The sequence below is a fragment of the Notechis scutatus genome, chromosome 5 (genome assembly GCF_049901735.1).
Source record: "Notechis scutatus isolate UNSWTSFEM ecotype Mainland chromosome 5, rNotScu1.2, whole genome shotgun sequence".
Lineage (NCBI taxonomy): Eukaryota > Metazoa > Chordata > Lepidosauria > Squamata > Elapidae > Notechis > Notechis scutatus.
In genome coordinates, this window is record NC_142013.1 from 68,590,925 (window position 1) to 68,609,214 (window position 18,290).

Below are 18,290 nucleotides of genomic sequence, written 5' to 3' on the forward strand. Positions count from 1 at the left end.
GAATGAGTTGGCTGGATGGAGTCACTGAAGCAGTCAGCATGAGCTTAAATGGACTCGGGATTGTAGAAGACAGGAAGGCCTGGAGAAACGTTCTCCATGGGATCGTGAGGGGTCGGACACAACTTCATGACTAACTATAACAACAACAACTAGTTTTTATGTCTCCTAGTGCTGTGTTACTTACCCTAGTGCTTTTTAAACTAAAAGACTTTGTTTTCAATGATTAATAAAAATGTAGAACTTTTTGTATTATTGGAGACCAAAGGAAATAGTAGTTCCGCACACCATAGTTTAAAAAAATCTAGTAAATGCCATCAGTGTGATGCATAGTTAAGGAGGTGGACTAGGCAACAATAGACCAGATTCTCAATAAGTGATATTAGGTTAGTCACTCCCTCTTAGCCCAACCCAACACAGTGGGTTGTTTTATGGGGGGGGGAAGAAGGAAATCTTAAGCTGACGAAATAAAGACAGAATAGATTACATATATAATAAAACTTTTCTTCTTAAATGGGGTTCTTGACACTTATGAGGAACTTAAAATTACAGGAGAACTAATCATAATCAATTTGTTTCCACATTTCAGAGGCATAAGAGAATATAACCTGACACATAATTAATCAAAAGCTCTGGAAAGACTGGGAGAAGATTAATTGGGCCAATGGATATGTCAAGCTGGGACTTGGATGGCAGCAATGAGAGGGTAGATAACGCAGACTTGGAAAAATCGACGATTTTGGAATTTGCTTCTGCCAAATTGTAGCTGGTTCAAAACAGATTAGCAAAATTTCTGGAACTCAATGATTTTCTCCTAGATTGGAGGCAATTTGGTGTAGTGGTTAAGACATAAGGCCAGAAATTGGAAGATATGAGTTCTAGTTCCACATCAGTCATGAAGCCAATTGTGTGACATTGGGCCAGTCACTCTTTCTCAGCCACTCGGAAGTAAGCAAGCCACTTCTGAAATTTTGCCAAGAAAACTAGAGATTTCTCTAGTCAGTCACCAGGAGTCAACACTGAATCAAACAAACAAACAAATCACGGCAGAACATCTATCTCATACATATTCCAACATTTGAAGTAGGATACTACTGTCTAACTTCACTTTAATCAAAGAGAAAACATCCCTGTGGAAGAAATGCAATTAAGTAAGACTGGCAAATTCCATTAAAAGTAAAGTGTGGCTCCTAGGATTTTTCCATTTCAAAAGAATGAAACAATCTTAGCTTCTGATGGAACTCACCTTCAACCCCCCTCCCCCCAAAAAACCCTATTCCTAATTCACTCCCTTCTGAAGCACAGCATACAACTTAATACTAGGCTTTGGTATGACTCTTCACTCCAAACACACCCTAACATGCCTATCTACAAAGCCATCTAAACAAGGTTCTTTTCAAAATTCCCTACAGTTGCATTATCTACAACAATTCCACCTGTCATACCTGGGTGAAATATTTTCCATCAGGTTTCAAGACTCTCATTGAAAGGTCCAGAATCATTCGTAGAAACTCCCATGTGGAATCTAAATTTAAACATACTAATTGTTTAATTAGGAATTGAATAATTCATAAACGTTAAGTGATGAGAACAACTACAATTTGCAACATCATTGGATTCATGTTTGATTTTTTAGGATACTCTGTAAATAAAAAGGCATGGAACTTCCTTTAAACATTTTTTTATAAATATAGGACAATTATTTATAAAACAATTTCCAGCATTGCAGAAAATCTATCAATTATCTGTAGATGTGAGGGCCAATAATGCTTGTCTCCATTTTTCTCCACACCCCTAATATGCACAACTTATAAAACTATACTTTACATACCCACTTACTTTTTCTCTCTCTCTCTATTCTTCAGATGTACAGTAAGTTACTTAACTACAAAAGAGATTTTCAGAAAAAAACGATTGACAATAAACTTTGCAAGGGAATGCATAACAGTATTTTGCAAAAGAACACAATAGCATCCCACCAAAGATTTGGATAGTCCCAATCATGCTAGGTTTTTATAAGGTATTATGGACGTGACTGTTTCCCAGATGTTTGGACCAGATAATTAGTCACGTTCTGCTGGTTAAAGCTGCTTGTTTTGAACTGGTCTTTATTTTTGATTTTGGTCACTATATTTGGTTCAGATAAATAGCCCCAAGCCAATCAGGTGGCAGGCAGAAGCAAGGGTATTGCAGGAGCAACGTGCAATTGCCAATCGCAGGGGCTGGGGGGAGCAGCGTGCGATGCAAGATTTTTTTAAAAAACTGCAGCTCCCTAACCCTAACCCTAGCAGATCTGTCACCAGGAGACCAGGAAGCGTGGGAGGGGCACCTTATGGGGGCTTCATAAAGACACAACTCAGTCAGCCCCAACAAAAGAGGGGAGGAAGAGCAAGGCTGGCACAGCATCTGGCATTGAGGGGGGATGGCTGGAGGGCATGGCAGGTGAACAGCAAGGCTGGCGCATTTTCTGTGATTGCAGGAGGCATGGGGGAATGCAGGCAGACAGCAAGGCTGGTGTGGTTTCTTCAATTGCAGTGAGTGTGGGCGGCAGGGCCGCAGGTGAATGGCAAGGTGGGCATGTCTTATGTGATTGCAGGGAGGGTGGGGTGGTGGTGGTCGTCAGGTGAATAAAGGTGGCATGCGGCTTGGGGGAGCCCCGCCACTGCCACTCCGGCCTGATGCCTAACAGCCAATTCAGCTGTCCCCAACCCATGTGCTCATCTGCCTTGTCTCCTCAGCCTCCTGCAATCATGTAAGCATGCCACCCTTGCTGTTCGCCCCCCCATGCCCACTTCAATTGCAGAAGCCGCGCCAGCCTTGCTGTTCTCCTAGTGCGCCCCCTCATAGCTGTCCTCCACAACACCAAAAGCCACACCGGCCTTGTTCCTCTTCCCCTTTCCTTGGAGCTGAGTTGCAAGCCAAGCTGCCTTTGTGAAACCCCCTTGACGAACCCCTTCCTCCCTTCCTACTCCCCCAACACACCCTTGCTTGTCTGGCCCCCCCAGTGAGCCCAGCACTGCTATTCCCACCACTATTCCCACTCCTGGTGACAGATCTGCAAGGCTCCAAAATCTGCACAGCAGCCACAGTACTTAAAAAAAATCTTATATTGCATGCTTGTCCCATCCTCCCACAACAGCCCCTGCGATTACCCATCGCACATTGTCCCCGCAGAACCATTGCTTCTGCCTGCCACTCGATTGGCTTGGGGCTATTTATCCCATGCAGCCAAAGGCCCGGATCAAATCGTGTCTGGGCAAATGGGCAGGGACAAGGGGCCAGGGGCAAGGGGCCCATTGGCCATGGAGAATGGCTGTGGAAAATCCAGCAGAGGAGGAAAGCTGGCTGTAAATAGGCTGAGGCAGGTGGCTGGGACCAAAGGAGGTGCAGCCAAGGGTCCATGCCTAAATGTCCCATTCTGTCCTTCTACATTACACACAAACCACTGTTGTGAGGTGTCTGATCCTCCCTTCAGATTTTTCACTAGAACCTATGGAGGCTGGAGTAAGTCTGTAGAAAGTAGATTTGCATGAATGGACAATTTTCTTCCTCAATCTGAGCTTTCCACATATTCAGACAAATGCCCCAAAGATATTATTTTTTTATAGTAAAATAAAGTAGAAATACAATAAAAGTTTTTAAAAATAACCTTCTTCTGGAGATGTGGAGATTGGAACAGCTGTCAAATCATTAATTACATAATCAAACATTCTTTCTTCTTTGGCATATCTCTTCAGGACTGGGATACAATCTTCTATTAGTACCTAAAAAAGTAGTAACATTTTGTCTACTTAACATAATAATGATGCCCATAAGGTTACTAACTAGCACTTTCTGTAGTAGTCATGATGAACGGAGTAACCCAACTCTTTATCAACTGAACTATCCATATAAGGCCTCTTATAGATCTACATTGTTCAGAGATTTGTTCTCTATAATTAAGACAGTTCAAGTTAGAAATTGAACATGGTATTTCTTGCATGCAAAGATGTGCTCTAATATTTAAGGATCTCTTGCTGGAGTTTGAACAGAGAAATCATGATGTAAACACCATTTTTTTCTACTCTCATAACTCATAGAAAGGACAAGCCAAAAGACAGGATTTTGAAACAGAGGCGGCAGCTAAACTCTGCTAGGCTACTCAAATGGGCAATGACCACAATCTTTTCTTTAAACAGCATTCCAGTCACCTATAAATAGCATGACTTGTCTTCTTTGTTGTGTCAACTGTTCAACATCTGCTTCTTTTGCATCTGAACAGTCTTGGATCACTATAATACTGACTGGTTTGCCATTTCTTTTCTCCATGGATTGCGTTTAATTTGGTAAATCTCTGCTCTGCTCATTGTAAGCTAGTTAATGAGGTGCTGCATGACCACCTGTACAAAGGGGTCCTAGTGTACCTTGTGACATCCTAATTTACATGGAGACAATGGAGGAGCACATAAAATTAATATGCCAGGTCCTCCAGAAACTCTTGAGGGCAAACCTATATGCTGAACTGTCTAAATGAGAGTTTCACAAGTCCTGTCTGGACTACCAAGTGTATGCAATGGAATAGAGGTGGACCTGGAGAAAGTGAAAGCCATATTAGAGTGGCAAGTCCCTTGAACGGCAAGCAGTTACAGAGCTTCCTGGGGTTTGCGAACTTTTATTGGCAATTTATTGCCCCCTTCATGAAAATTGCCCTGCTGATCACCAAGCTGTTAAAGATGGGAGGAGGGAGAGAAAAATCTTGACCAAGCCAGCCATTGAACTGGCCAATGGAGTGCCAGAAGGCTTTCGAGGACTTAAAAAGACTGTTTGCAGAGAAGCCGATCCTAAAACACCCTAACCCCAAGGAGCCCTTCATTAACCAAGCTGATGCCAGGGATGTGGCGGTTGGAGCCAGTACTCCTCCAGAAAATCAGAGAAGGGAAGTTTCAACCATGCGCTTACACTCCCAAAAAATCACCAAGACAAAGAGGCACTGAGCAGTGTGGAAAAAGGAAGCTTTCTCTGTGAGGTGGGCATTACTTACTTGGCGGCAACTCCTTGAAGGAAGTTAAGTACATTTCAAAGTGTGAACTGACCATAAAAACTTGGAAGCACTGAGAACCCACTGAAAGCTCTCCCTGAAAGTCCAGTGGGCACAATACTTTGAGTTGACTTTGAATTGAAGTACATCCCAGGGGGGGAAGAACTTTGCAGCCGCATGCCATAGTACAAGAGCAATCAAGTAGTAGTAAATGCCATCACCCCTCCAAAATAACGAGCAGCACAGGGGACCACAAGGCAGCAGGCAAAAAAAAAAAAAAAAAGATTGTCAGACCTCCACTGACTCAACAGATAAAAAAGGAATTACAGTCTGATAGCCAATTTGGAGGCCGTGGAAGTAAACTAACATCGAGAGAAGGGATGGCATGGAAGGGGGACAAACTATGTTCCCAAGAGCCAAGCCTTGCAACAAAGCTATGACACCAAGCAAGCTAGTCACCTTGGATTCTTAAAAACTTTGCATTTAGTTAAGAGACAGTTCTGGTGGCCAGGGATAAAGCGGACAGAGAGTGTGGTGGGATTCGGCCGGTTCTCAATGGTTCGGCTGAACACCTTAACTTTTTGCACAGTTCGGGGAAACGGCTAATCCCACCACTGGCTGGCTCCACCCGCCCTGCCCCTCCCAGCCACTCATCTCGCCTCACCCGCTCACCTAGTCATGCCTGTGGACCAGCTGCTCTCTGGCTTCCTCGCTCACTTGCCTTCGTTGCTCATCCATGTCCACACTGCACATCAGGCCCAGCTGGTCTCCCTCTTCGCCTGCTTGCCTGCCTTCACCGCTCGCCTGAACCATGCAGCAGCAGGGCCCAACTGCTTTCCACTCCTACCCTCTCTTCTTCCCGTTCTGACCTAGGCTTCCCCAACAGCACAAAGCTGAGTCCTCGTCCTGATAAACCCTTTTATTTAGTTTACAGTGAATTCCTCTCCAGCAAAGTCCCATCCAACAGTCTTTCAAGATGTTTCATAATTACAGACCTTTATCAAGCTTGGAGAGTTGCCAGGACAATATCTTTCAGATGCTACACTGTAACAGACAATACTTGGCAAGAATGCAGAAACAGATCTTCACCCAAATGAACTAATTGTCTCCTGCAAAACCTCACTCCCCTTTTGTTCCTATTTTATTCCCTATGGGAGAGGCCGTTCACCGTCCACCTGTGGCTTTACTCCCAAGTTGACCCTTGTTCCTTAGCCGTTCCCTTCTTCCAGCAGCTCTGTGCATGCGCACACTGGGAACAGGCTCCAGCTGTTCTTCTGCCTCACTGATGTCCGACTCCAAAGGCAGGTGATAACTGTCAGAGGGACCTGGCCCCATCTCTGCCTCCAATGCAGAGCACTCGTCAGAGCCTTCCCCAGACTCCAGGACTGGCCCATCTTCCTCCCCAACCTCCTCACTGTCCGAATCTGCTGCCAGCTCTGCTGGCCACTGGCAGGCCACAACATCCCCGGCCAGTCGGCCTCTCTCCCCCTTTTCTACCTTCCTGGAATAGCCGCATGACAATGCGAAAGACAAGGCCCTCCTGGATAGCCATCTCACTCGCACACCTGGCCTCGCACCCTTCTGGCACAGGGAAGCAGTTGAACCGGCTCCATGGTGACCTCTGGGAGCTGCAGTGGGAATGGCTGCCAGCCAGAGAGCAGCTCCGGGAGCAGGAGCCCGCAGCCTCAGCAGGCCGGTGGCCAGTGGTGAAAAGGTCCTGGCACCTTAGTGACGGCCTATCTACCCTGTTTCTCCAACAATATGGCCTCCCCCAATAGGAAGTCCCAGCATGTTTTATAGGCATGAAATGAAATTAAGCCCCTTCCCCCAAATTAAGGCCTATATTAAAACATGCGAAATGGGGGGAAATGGGGGGGGTTGCCGTTAGGAAGTACTTTTGTTGCACACCCGGATATGGTGCTGCCTGCGTTGACCCCAATACGAAGTGCCCCATCAACGCCGAGGTCAACATCCAAGCAGTCGCCGCCACCCGAAGATGCGGGGGAATTAAGTCACCCCGAAAAGACGGCCTAGCCATTTTTTCGGGGCTCAAAAAAAAATAAGACCCAGCCTTATTATATGAGAAACACAGTAGTCAACGTGATCTTGATAGCCAGGTGAGCGTGCGCTGGCGCACTCTTGGCAGGTGGGTGGGCTCAGCTTCAGGGTGCGGAAGGAGGGCATGTGTTGGGCTGCTTCTTCATGGAGAAACCTGGTGGCCCTCTGCCTCCCCTGGTCAGGAAAGAAAAGCAGGAGCCTCTCTCTCAATCTCCTACCTCCCCAGGAGAGCCATGTGACATTGTGAAATGTGAGGCCCTCCTGGATGGCCACCTCGCTCACACGTCCCAGGAGGCAGAGCACTCTCTTGCGCCACCCCAGGAGGCAGGATGCTCTCTCGCCCTATCCTGGGAGGCAGAGCGCTCTCTTGCCCTGTCCCGGGAGGCAGGGCTCTCTCGCCCTGTCCAGGCAGGCAGGATGTTCTCTCATGCCATCCCAGGAGGCAGAACAGTGTCCCACACCATCCTGGGAGCAGAACGCTCTCCCATCCCATCCCGTGAGTGTTCTGCATCCCAGGAGGAAGGGCGCTCTCTCATACTTCCCAGGAGGTAGGGCGCTCTCTTGCTCATCCTAGGAGGCAGGCCAGGGCTGTTGCTGGCCCAGGAAGATTCCAAGGATGCCGTTTCCACCACCTCCTCCGCAGGGGCTATCGGCCTAGGCAAACTCTTGCACAAGCTGAAGCAGCTGCTAGACAGCATCGAAATCAACTGTTACAACTGCCTGGCCAGGCGGTTACTTTCGGGGATTTTGGCCCTGGGATGGGAGAAGAAGGGAGGAGAATGGTGGCTGGAGGGCTGGGAAAGAAAAAAAGGCAAAAGGCAGGCATTTCATGTCTGTCTGTCTCTCCCTCCCTCCCCCTCCCCCATTCTTGTGCTGTTATGATCAGTGATCACTGCTGCTTTTTATACACAAAGTATGCCTCAGAGAATGCCAATTCATCCTAAATAAATACGGCCTTTATTTGCTTCTCTGGCTGGCAGGAATCTTTTCAGCAAAACACAGGTTTCCAAGCCCATTGCAGAAAGACGGAGGTTGGGGTGGGAAGGAAAGGGAGGCTGCTCTCTCTCTCTCCCTCTCTGGCCTGGAGCACTCCAACAGAGCTTTGTGACTGAAATTCGTGTTGGAGACTGAGAGCAAAGGCAAGGTCTTTGGGGGTGGAGAGAGACCCGTGATATTTCTCGCCACAGTTGTTTGCAAGTTTGATAGCCAGATTAATTCATGAAATAAGAATGAGGACAATGACGGGTGTCATTTCCTCTTCTTCCCTATCCCCTCCCACCCCCCGCCCCAACCTCTACCTTTCTGCAATGGACTTTGCTGAAAAGATTCCTGCCAGAGAAGCAAATAAAGGCCGTATTTATTTAGGATGAATTGGCATTCTGAGGCATACTTTGTAGGTTGTTTCTGTTGTTGCTCTGGTGTGTGTGTGTGTATAAAAGGCAACACTGACACTGATCGTAGTAGCACTAGAACAGGCACCAAGGACCAGATTCATGGAAGCAGGGATTTATCACAGTTGATAGAACCCAAGGGATAGATCAGTTTCTCTCAGCTGAAAGATTTATGGACTTTAACTCTCAGAATTCCCCAGCCAGCCGTCAAGGAGTTTCCACAGAAGATCGTGGAGAATACTAGAGCTAAGAATCTATGGGAGTTCCAAATCCAGAAAGACAGGCAGGAATTAGATAATCAACCAGACACTAGTAGTAGATAAATTATTAGACAAAGACCATAAGAACTCGGGAGGTCAGGCAAGCAGAGCGAGGCAAGGTGCCCCTCGACATGAGTGACGTCAATTTGGATATGCCTACCCAGCCACGCCTACCCCAGCTGGTCATTAGGGTAGAGAACTGATTGTTAAATTATTTGAATCACACTACTCCACAGAGAGCTATGTGAAAAGTTGCCTGGTGTATGCGGCAATGAAAAAAAGAGCAGGGAAGAGCCCAGGCTTACTGCAACTTGACAGAGCCACTCCACCCTGGAAAGATATCACGATGGACTTCATAGTCGAGCTCCTAGAGAGTGGGGGAAACACTGTGATTTGGACAGTAATAGACTTGTTTTCCAAGCAAGCTCACTTTATCGCCTGCTCGAGCCTCCCACCCCCCAGAGATTGGCTAAAATGTTTCTTCAACACATTTGCTAATTGCACAGGGTGCTGAAGCATATCATCTCGGATCAGGGGGTCCAATTCACCACTAAGTTCTGGAGGGAGTTCGTAAAACTAATAGGATCCTCCCAAGGGCTTAGCTCGGTATTTCATCTGAACACGAATGGTGCCGCGAAATGAGTGAATGCGATGATGGAACAATACCTGTGTTGCTATGTCAACTATTAGCAATCTAACTGGGCAGACCTTTTGCTATTTGTTGAGGTTGCCTACAATAATGCAGTGCATAGCAGCATGGGACTCATCCCTTTTAAAGTAGCTACAGGGGTAGACTTCATGCCTATGCTAGAGTACCCTAAGGAACCCCTTTGTCAGTAAGTTTGACAGAGTTTGTGGGTTCCCTCCAAAATGCCTGGGGTAATGTAAAGCAAACCCTAGCAAAAACAACCAAAAGTCAGCAAGTTCAGACACACTCACTCCAGAAATCATTCCACATGGAGAGAAAGTATATTTGTCTACCAAGTATCTAAAGCTGAAACTACTTTGCAAGGAGCTGGGTTCAAAGTATATAGGATCCTTCCCCATAGTAAAGGTCATAAACTAAGTCACAATAAAGATAAAATTACCCCACTTATTAGGAAAAGTGCATCCTGTGTTCCACTGTAGTCTGCTTAAGCCAGTAGTAGGATCTGAGCTAAGACTAGTGGCTAGAATTGGCCCAGGTCCAATCATTGGGGGAGGGGGGAAGAAGAAGAAACACTATGAGGTCAAATCAATTCTGGACTCCAGACTATTCAAGGGGAAAACTCCAATACCTAGTCCAGTGGAAGGGGTATCCAATGTCAAAAGCCAGATGTGTAAAAGCTCAGAACATGAGGACAGATTAGTAGAGAAATTCCATGAGAAATATCCCCAGAAGCCAAGGACTCCTTCCTAGAGGCCAAGGAAACCGTGAAGTAACTAACATGTGTACTTAATATTTTGCAGGTGCTTCTCACTTTCTAAGGGGTCCGAATGTCAAACTTAGAAACTGGAAGCAGGAAACTTGCTGTCGCAGCCATCTTTTCATTTCTCAGATTGCCAGACTATTGGAGGGGGTGGGGGGGAGAGGTTTAGAATGCCAGCCCAGACAACAAGAAATCGTCCTGTGGGAACCAAGATCATCTCAACAGATGTTTGGCAAGAGCCTGAAGGAGTTGCCATAGTGTCACCAGAACACCTAATTGGACAATGTGACCTGGTCAAAGTAGGGGAGGAAAGAATTCACTCTTTAATTAGCCGAAAACCCCAGGAACTAGTTAGAGTTGGTTTTGCTACATGCATGCTGAAATGATGTATTCAATAAAGTTATGCTTAAAGAGATCTGATCATCTCGAATTGCTGGCTTGGTTGGGTTCATCAGTAGGAACTTTGACACATACAGTCATAAAACATGACAGACAAGAATAAATATACCTTGTTATTATTAGTAACAAAACATCAATGTTTCAATCAAAGCATCTCCTATTCCAAAAATATTTCATTTATCATTCACTCATTTACAAGATTTAAAAGTCACTAATGTTGAACAGCATACTATTCCCTTTGTTCCCCCACAACAAAGTGGCAATTGAAATCAAACCAAAAAACCCTGTGGTTTCAACCTTCTGCATAGTTAAAATAGTATTAGCTGTATTAAATTAGAGTTATCTCTATTTTAAGGACATCCTGCAATTATATACAATTCATACCATTACCTCATATCGCTACTAGTATTGATAATAGAACAAAAATACTGACAAAATTGGCTTTAGATATTAAAAGCAAAAACATATAATTGAACTTATTTCTATGTACCAGAAACAAACTTTTATGAGAAAATTAGATAATACTATAAATAAAATATATACCTGATAGCATTCTCCTTTTAGATTGTCCAAGACATCTCCACATGTTTTACGCATATATTTTCGACACCCATCAATCACCATTTGGTCAATGTTTTTGATACTAATAAGAATGAAATAACTCATTTTGTTTTATTATAACATTCTTCATAATGTTCTTTGTTTCTGTCTTGAAAAGTCTAAATTGTATAACGAACATACCACTAAAACATTAATAAGTTGACAGTTTCCTAGAGCCAAATAAATCAGGGGTGTCAAACTGGATTTCATCTAGGGCCTGATCAGCATTGCACTTCTCCGTGAGCTGGGCAGGGGGGGGTAGGGGGAGACTGGACAGACAACTCCTGAAGCACCCTGCTGGTCCCCCCATGCCTCGTTTTCAGCCTGGATGGCCTCCTGCGGCAAGCTGCTGGCCAAAATGGGGTGAAGTTTTGGCTGGCAGGGTGTTGAAGGCCGCCCAGGCTGAAAATAGGGCACGAGGGAGCTGTGTGCGCCCCCCCAAGCTCCATTTTGGCCAGCAGAGTGCTGAAGGCAGTCCAAATTGAAAAGGGGGCACGGGGAGCCATGTGCAGTCCCCCCAACCTTCTTTGGCTGCTAGAGGCACTACAGGTCAATCCTTTGCTAATTCCAGGCCGGCCCTGTGAGCCAGTTTTAAGAACCCCGTGGGCTGAATCCAGCCCGTGGGCCTTGAATTTGACACCCCTAAAATAGATTAAAAATTGAAATGAAAACATTCTTAGAAATGCACATATATTTATTATAATCCTTTGACATATTTTATCCAATTGTATAATCCATCTTTAGAACTGAACCACTGGCAGATATGATGGCCATCACTGTAGATTCCCTCTCCTTGCCAGATAGAGTAAAACAGGGGTCCCCAACCCCGGGCTTAGTACCAGGCTGTAGAAATGGTGGGTGAGCTCAAGCTCGCCTGCTCTTATGTGGGAACCATCCCCTCTCCACTCACCCTCACTGCTAGTCCACAAAGCCAGAAAGGTTGGGGACCACTAGAGTAAAGCAAACCTTAGCTGCCTGAACAAAACTCTATTATAGTATATTTAAAGATGTATTTTACACACAAAAAATTGTATGGTCATCAGAAATTCTTAATTACAACAATTTTAAAAGTAGCAAATCTTCAACTGAATTATAAAATGCTATATACAATTTGAACCAGATTTAAGATAGGTAATGGACAAAGTTTTAAATAATGCTCTAAACTAAGGAATCAAGATAAATAATAAACCAATAATCTTTGCTCCAGATAGAATGGGATGAAGATTTTTGTTTTTATATTAATGACTAAGGTTCATATCAAAAGGATATCTCTACCATGGTGACCATCTTTGGTTTCATTTTGACAATTTCATACAATATTCCTCCATCACCACCTCCAAGAATGAGCACTTCTTTATTGGTGTAATCCTCTTTTCCACTCCCCATTATAGCTTTTGTATATGCTAGGTCACTTTCTGCCAGATCTTAAAAAGCAGAAAAACAAACTTATGAATATACACAAACATAAAAATAAAACCTTTTCATAACAATAACCATTTTGATACTTATAACTAATCAGTTAACTGACAATTGATATTATACAATGAATATTATATATATTTATAGTTGGTTAGTCTTACATTCATCCTTTAGAAATTAACAAATTTCTAAAGATAATTTTATAACTATATGTAGTCTTCGACTTACAACTTCAATTGAGCCCATAAGTTCTGTTGCTAAGTGAGACATTTGTTAAATGAATTTTTGCTCCATTTTATGACCTTTTTTGGCACAGTTGTTAAGTGAATTACTATAGTTGTTAAGTTAGTAACATGGTTCTTAAAGTGAATCTGGATTCCCCACTGACTGCTTGTTCAAAGTTTGCAAAAGGTGATCACATGATCCCGGGACACTACAACCATCATAAACATGAACTAGTTGCTAAACACCTTAATTTTGATCAGACCATGGAAATGCCACAATGGTCATAACTGTGAAAACAGTCGTAAGTTATTTTTTGTCAGTGTTGTAAGTTCAAACAATCACTAAACAAACTGTTGTAAATCAAGGACTGCAGTAGAAATTTGAAACAGGGGTAGATCTTTTGCCTGAACTACATAAGCTATATGCTTACTACAACCTCATATTAAATCGGTCGGAACCCTTTTCTGTCACCCAAGAGAAATTTGTTCACATAATTCAATCAGCCATCATATCTCAGGTAAGAATGTTACATTATTTTACAATTAACCTTAATATAATAAAATCAATAAAGTGTAATTGTATATCACTACAATTATATTTATATTTTATTTCATATCATCCAAGAAAAAAAATGTGACAAGCATCTAACAATCCTTTCTTTCATGAATAAAATATCAATTAATTCTCACACAGAATGTTTAGCAATTTAAGAACAATAATCCTAGAAATAGGCAATTCCAAACCCTTAATAAGCCATGGATTATGGGTTGTATTTAGTCTGGCAATTTAGAAACTTTTTCAGCCTGATTCAATAGCAAATGCATGTATTTTATTTTAAACTGATAATACTCACTAACATCCCCACTGAGGATAAGAATATTTCCAAATTGTTTTGAATGTAAAATTTTAATATTCTGATAAGCTGATTCTTCGTCATATACAACTTCATCTATGTCATATTCCACCAATCGCCCATCTGCTGTAGGCCAGTATCTATCAATGGCATCCCCTCTCATAATGACTGGCAAGCTGAAAGAGGGAGGGAGGGAGGAAGGGAAGGAAGGAAGGAAGGACACATTTTATTCTTGTCAGACAACCTTAAATAACAGCTTCCTAAAGGGACTATTATGTATGAATAGATAGACAAGCCAATGCTACAAGCAAAATACATATTTTAAATTAATAAATAAATTAATACATTTAGTACATTTTCTTTATTACTTTCTAATTTCAGTGCTGGAAATTAGAAAATAGTAAAGAAAATGAATTAAAGTTTTTTACATTCTAAATTTACATTTAATTCTAAAATATCTAAACATATATTAAATTCTCTTCAGAAATCTATTTTCTAATTTCCAGCATATTTCTATTTTTTTGCATGTATGTAAACATATATTAACTATTAATGTTTCTGCACAATAGGACTTCACCAACTATATGTATCCATATAAACTACTATTTCTAAGTCGGGATATATAGTATTAAATAGATTGCCAGAGAATTCTATCTGTTTGTTCTAAGTGCTATTAATACTACAATGTAAGAAAGATAGGAAATTAAATGAATAATATTTTCTTGATCACGGATAATAGTAAAGAAAAAAATCTTATTTTTACTAATTCTAATTAAAATTATCATATATTCATAACATATTCGGTAAAAAAGGAGGGGAAAGTACATGTGTGTGTGTGCACAAGCACCCACAATGTTTGTGGTGATGCTCGTGCAAGAGCACCCACGCTTGCATAACTGCAGTTGTGAGCACTGGTGACAACGCTCACAAGAATGGATCCACAAGTGCGAGTGGGGCTCAGAGCGCCCACAATGCTTGAGAGTGGGGCAGTGAGAGCTCATGATGACATTGCATGAGTGGATCTGCGAGCGCCCACAACGACATGAGCACGAATGGGGCTGTGAGTTTCCATGATGACGCTCGCACAAGTAGATCCACATCTGTGATGTGAGTACAAGTGAAGCCATGAGCACCCACAACATCACTTGTGTGAATGGGGCTGTGTGCACGGAGGCCCTTCATGTGGCCCAGTGATTAGTCTGGGGTCTGGTAATGGGACGTGGACCAGGTTGGGGACCCCTTGACTAGAGGGAACCAGGGAGAACTAAGGTTTACAATTAAAAGCAGTAGAGACTCATTAATTCAACGAAGTAATATTATTTGATTATGGAAGAATTCAAGGATACTTGGGAACAATAAGCTCAGAAATTACTCTAAAAATTGTCTGTTACTATAAAATTGGATTTAAAAGATGCTATAGATGAGGAACAGATTTTACTAGATTAAATAGAATCGGAGGCTGATTTGAATATGGACCTGAAAGTGGATTTTAAAATGCCAGACAACAAAAATATGGGAAATGATGCCACACTGCATTTACAAATGAAATTGCCTGTTGTCTAAAAAATTAAGGGGGATATACTTGTGAAGGAGTTTCTGACAGGACACAAAGAAAAAAAATAAGAAATCAACTTGTGGGACATTATTTGACGGGATTCAAGATCAATTAAAGATTAAAACTAAGTGTAAGAAATATAAAGTGGACTTATTTGATCTAGATTAATATATAGTATATACAGTATACATTCATACATAAGAGATATTTTATTGATATCTCAGAGGTGATAAGTTACTGAAGTTGTATTTGTTATGAGGAAGGGTTGAACTATTTTTTAATACATATTTTCTTGTTTTTTTTCTTCATGCTTTTAATTTTAAAGTTTTACTTTTTATATTCTTCTTAGTTTGTATTAGTTATTTGTAAACTTTAATAAAAATTATTATAAGAATTTTGGGTTGCTTTCCTTTAATTTAAATACATGGAAATAATCAACTTATAAGTCTATCCTTCAATATTAGCTAACTAAATAATATTACTATTAGGAATGACAGTCACCTAACAGTTGGGTTGGCAATATATAAACCAGGATAGTCATTTAATACTGCTGTATCTTTAAGAGAATGCTGTAATTGTGATTGGCTGAGGTTCCTCCGACAGCCATAAGATGGAGCCAGAAACCTGGTTTATTCTCCTCTTGCATTTTCCTATTGCCTTTTGCCTGAATGTCATTCTGCTTGGATTGCTGTGAGTCTTGCAAACTGTTAGCAAACTCCGTTTACTGAACTTGGTTTATGATACTGGACTTCGTTTTTGGATTATCCCTGGACTGATTGTATTGAATACTACCTGCTTTAACCGTGTATGATTTCGACTGTTTGTTGGACTTTGTTTACCTGTTTACTGGAAGTAAAACCTACATTTTACTATTCAGTGTATATGTATGCTGGTCATGTGTTATTCAACACCACTCTCATTACATTTCCCTGAGTGCACTCATTCTCCTAATGGGGAATACCTCAACACTGGTTATGGGCCCAGGCCATACCAGACTCAGATAACTGAGTTAGTGTGAATACGCAGTACCATATACAGACAGCTGTTTACTGTTTAATTGTGGGTTACTGTCATGGTAAAGATGGCACAAGACCCGTCAACAAATCTATCAATGATAACCCGGTTGGATGGAACAAACTATGTTTCCTGGTCTATGAAGTGCAGTCTACTTCTGCATAGGGAAGGGTTATGGGCTGCAGTTCAGGATCAGTTCAGTAATGCTTAGGATCCAAATAATGAGGACGATGCCAAAAAGTTAGCTGACTTTAAACGGAACAACGAATGAGCTCTTTGTATAATTGGACTAACACTGAGTGACCAGCAGCTAGTCCCTATTCGTGGAGAAGCGTCTGCTGCTAGGTGTTGGGAGAATTTGAAGAAGATTTATGTTCGTGACAGTGTAGGTGCACACATACATCTTACACGTAAACTGTTTAGAGCAGGGTCCCCAACTGCGGTCCACGGACCGGCACCGTCCGCTGAACAAGCCTTACCGGGCTTCGCTGGTTGCTGGGCGCCGCCATCTTTTTTGGTAAAAAGCAATTTTTCGTCAAAAAGATGGCGGCGCCATAAGCTTCGTGAGCTTTTCCGGGTAGAAAGCCATTTCTACCCGAAAGCTCATCGAAAGCGTGGCGCCATTATTTTTGACGAAAATCGCTCTCGTGACATCACCGGAAGTGATTTTTCGTAAAAAATGGCGGCGCCCAGCTGACGCGGAACCGGCAAGCGGCGCCTTCAGCTGACGCCGGAACCGGGCCGCGGCGTCGAAAAGGTTGGGGATCCCTGGTTTAGAGCACGTCTTCTGAAAGGTGGAGATATGTTAGCTCATTTGAACTTAATGAAAAGAACTTTTCAAGAGCTACATGAAAAGGAACTGATTTTTTCAGAGCTGCATCAGGTTTACATCATTCTTTCCTCATTGGATGAAACTTATGATAATTACGTATCTTCACTGAAAGTCCTGACCAGAAATGAACTGAAATTAACTGACATAACTGGACGATTATTAGAAGAGGCAAGAAGGTTGGATAGAGACCAACTGAGAGAGAAACAACCACAAGAAGAGGATTTGTTTTCAACTGCCAAAACTGCTAGGAAATGTTTTTCTTGTGGAGCTAAGGGAGATATAGCTAGATTCTGTAAGAAGGGGAAATGACAGAATACTGGTAATCACCAGAAGGCTAAGAAGAATGTTAATTTAGCTATGTCTAGCAATTCAACTGTAAACCATGATTTGTGGGTTGTTGATAGTGGAGCATCGCAGTGCATTACTAGAAATAGAGAGAGGTTTGTAAAGATGTCTATGAGTAAGCAACATGTATCATTGGCAAATGGATGGAAAATGAAAATATCTGGTGAAGGTACTGCATATTGTTCATGTGTAAATGAGCATTTATCTATGTTATATGTACCTAAACTGAAATTTAATTTGTTATCAGTAAGGGCTTTAGTTAATCTTGGTTATGTAGTAACCTTTAGGGGAGATAACTGTATAATAGAGAAACAGGGTAAAAGTGTTACTGCTACTTTAGAGAATGATTTATATGTGATACATGATGACCAGCTGGAGATGGCAAACTCGGTTTATAACAATGTTAAGCCACATGACGAATGTATACATTTACTGCATAGACGTCTTGGGCACATTAATTTCAAAATGCTGAAACAAACTGTTAAATTGTCAGAGGGAGTAAAATTAAAACCCTGTAGCAAGTATTTAAACTGCAATGCCTGTAGCCAGGAGAAAAGCAAGGTTACTCCAGAAAACAGACTGAATGGATTTAAGACCAAAGAACATTTAGAGGTTGTTTTTGCTGACATAATTGGTCTTAAGAAACCCAGTTTGGGAGGTGCCTGCTATGTTTTGAGTATAATGGACCATTACTCACGGTACGGTTTCTGCTATCTAATGAAAAATAAAACAGAAACGTTCCAACATTTCTTTAACTGGCTAAGATTTGCTGAGAGAAAAATGAGTTATAAGGTAATTACTTTAGTTACAGATAACGGGACTGAGTTTATTAAACAATGTTAAAATTGGCTGGTATCAAGCATAACCGTTCTGCACCTTACAGGCCACAACATAATTTGTTTATAGAATGAAGGGG

The 18,290-nt window shown here is 42.2% G+C and overlaps 1 protein-coding gene across 2 annotated transcripts in view; it reads right to left on the reverse strand.

Moving 5' to 3' along the window:
- Positions 1-18,290, reverse strand: part of SMS (spermine synthase) — a 76,426-nt gene that overhangs the window by 14,365 nt on the left and 43,771 nt on the right. The window contains exons 5-9 of one of the 2 annotated variants that reach the window (XM_087966927.1): positions 13,629-13,804; positions 12,399-12,555; positions 11,075-11,162; positions 3,647-3,761; positions 1,443-1,522 (exon numbers count right to left, since the gene is read on the reverse strand). In XM_087966927.1, the coding sequence (XP_087823053.1) occupies positions 1,443-1,522; positions 3,647-3,761; positions 11,075-11,162; positions 12,399-12,555; positions 13,629-13,804 (616 nt within the window). The remainder of the gene's footprint in view (positions 1-1,442; positions 1,523-3,646; positions 3,762-11,074; positions 11,163-12,398; positions 12,556-13,628; positions 13,805-18,290) is intronic. The other variant, XM_087966928.1, reaches the window with a different exon arrangement.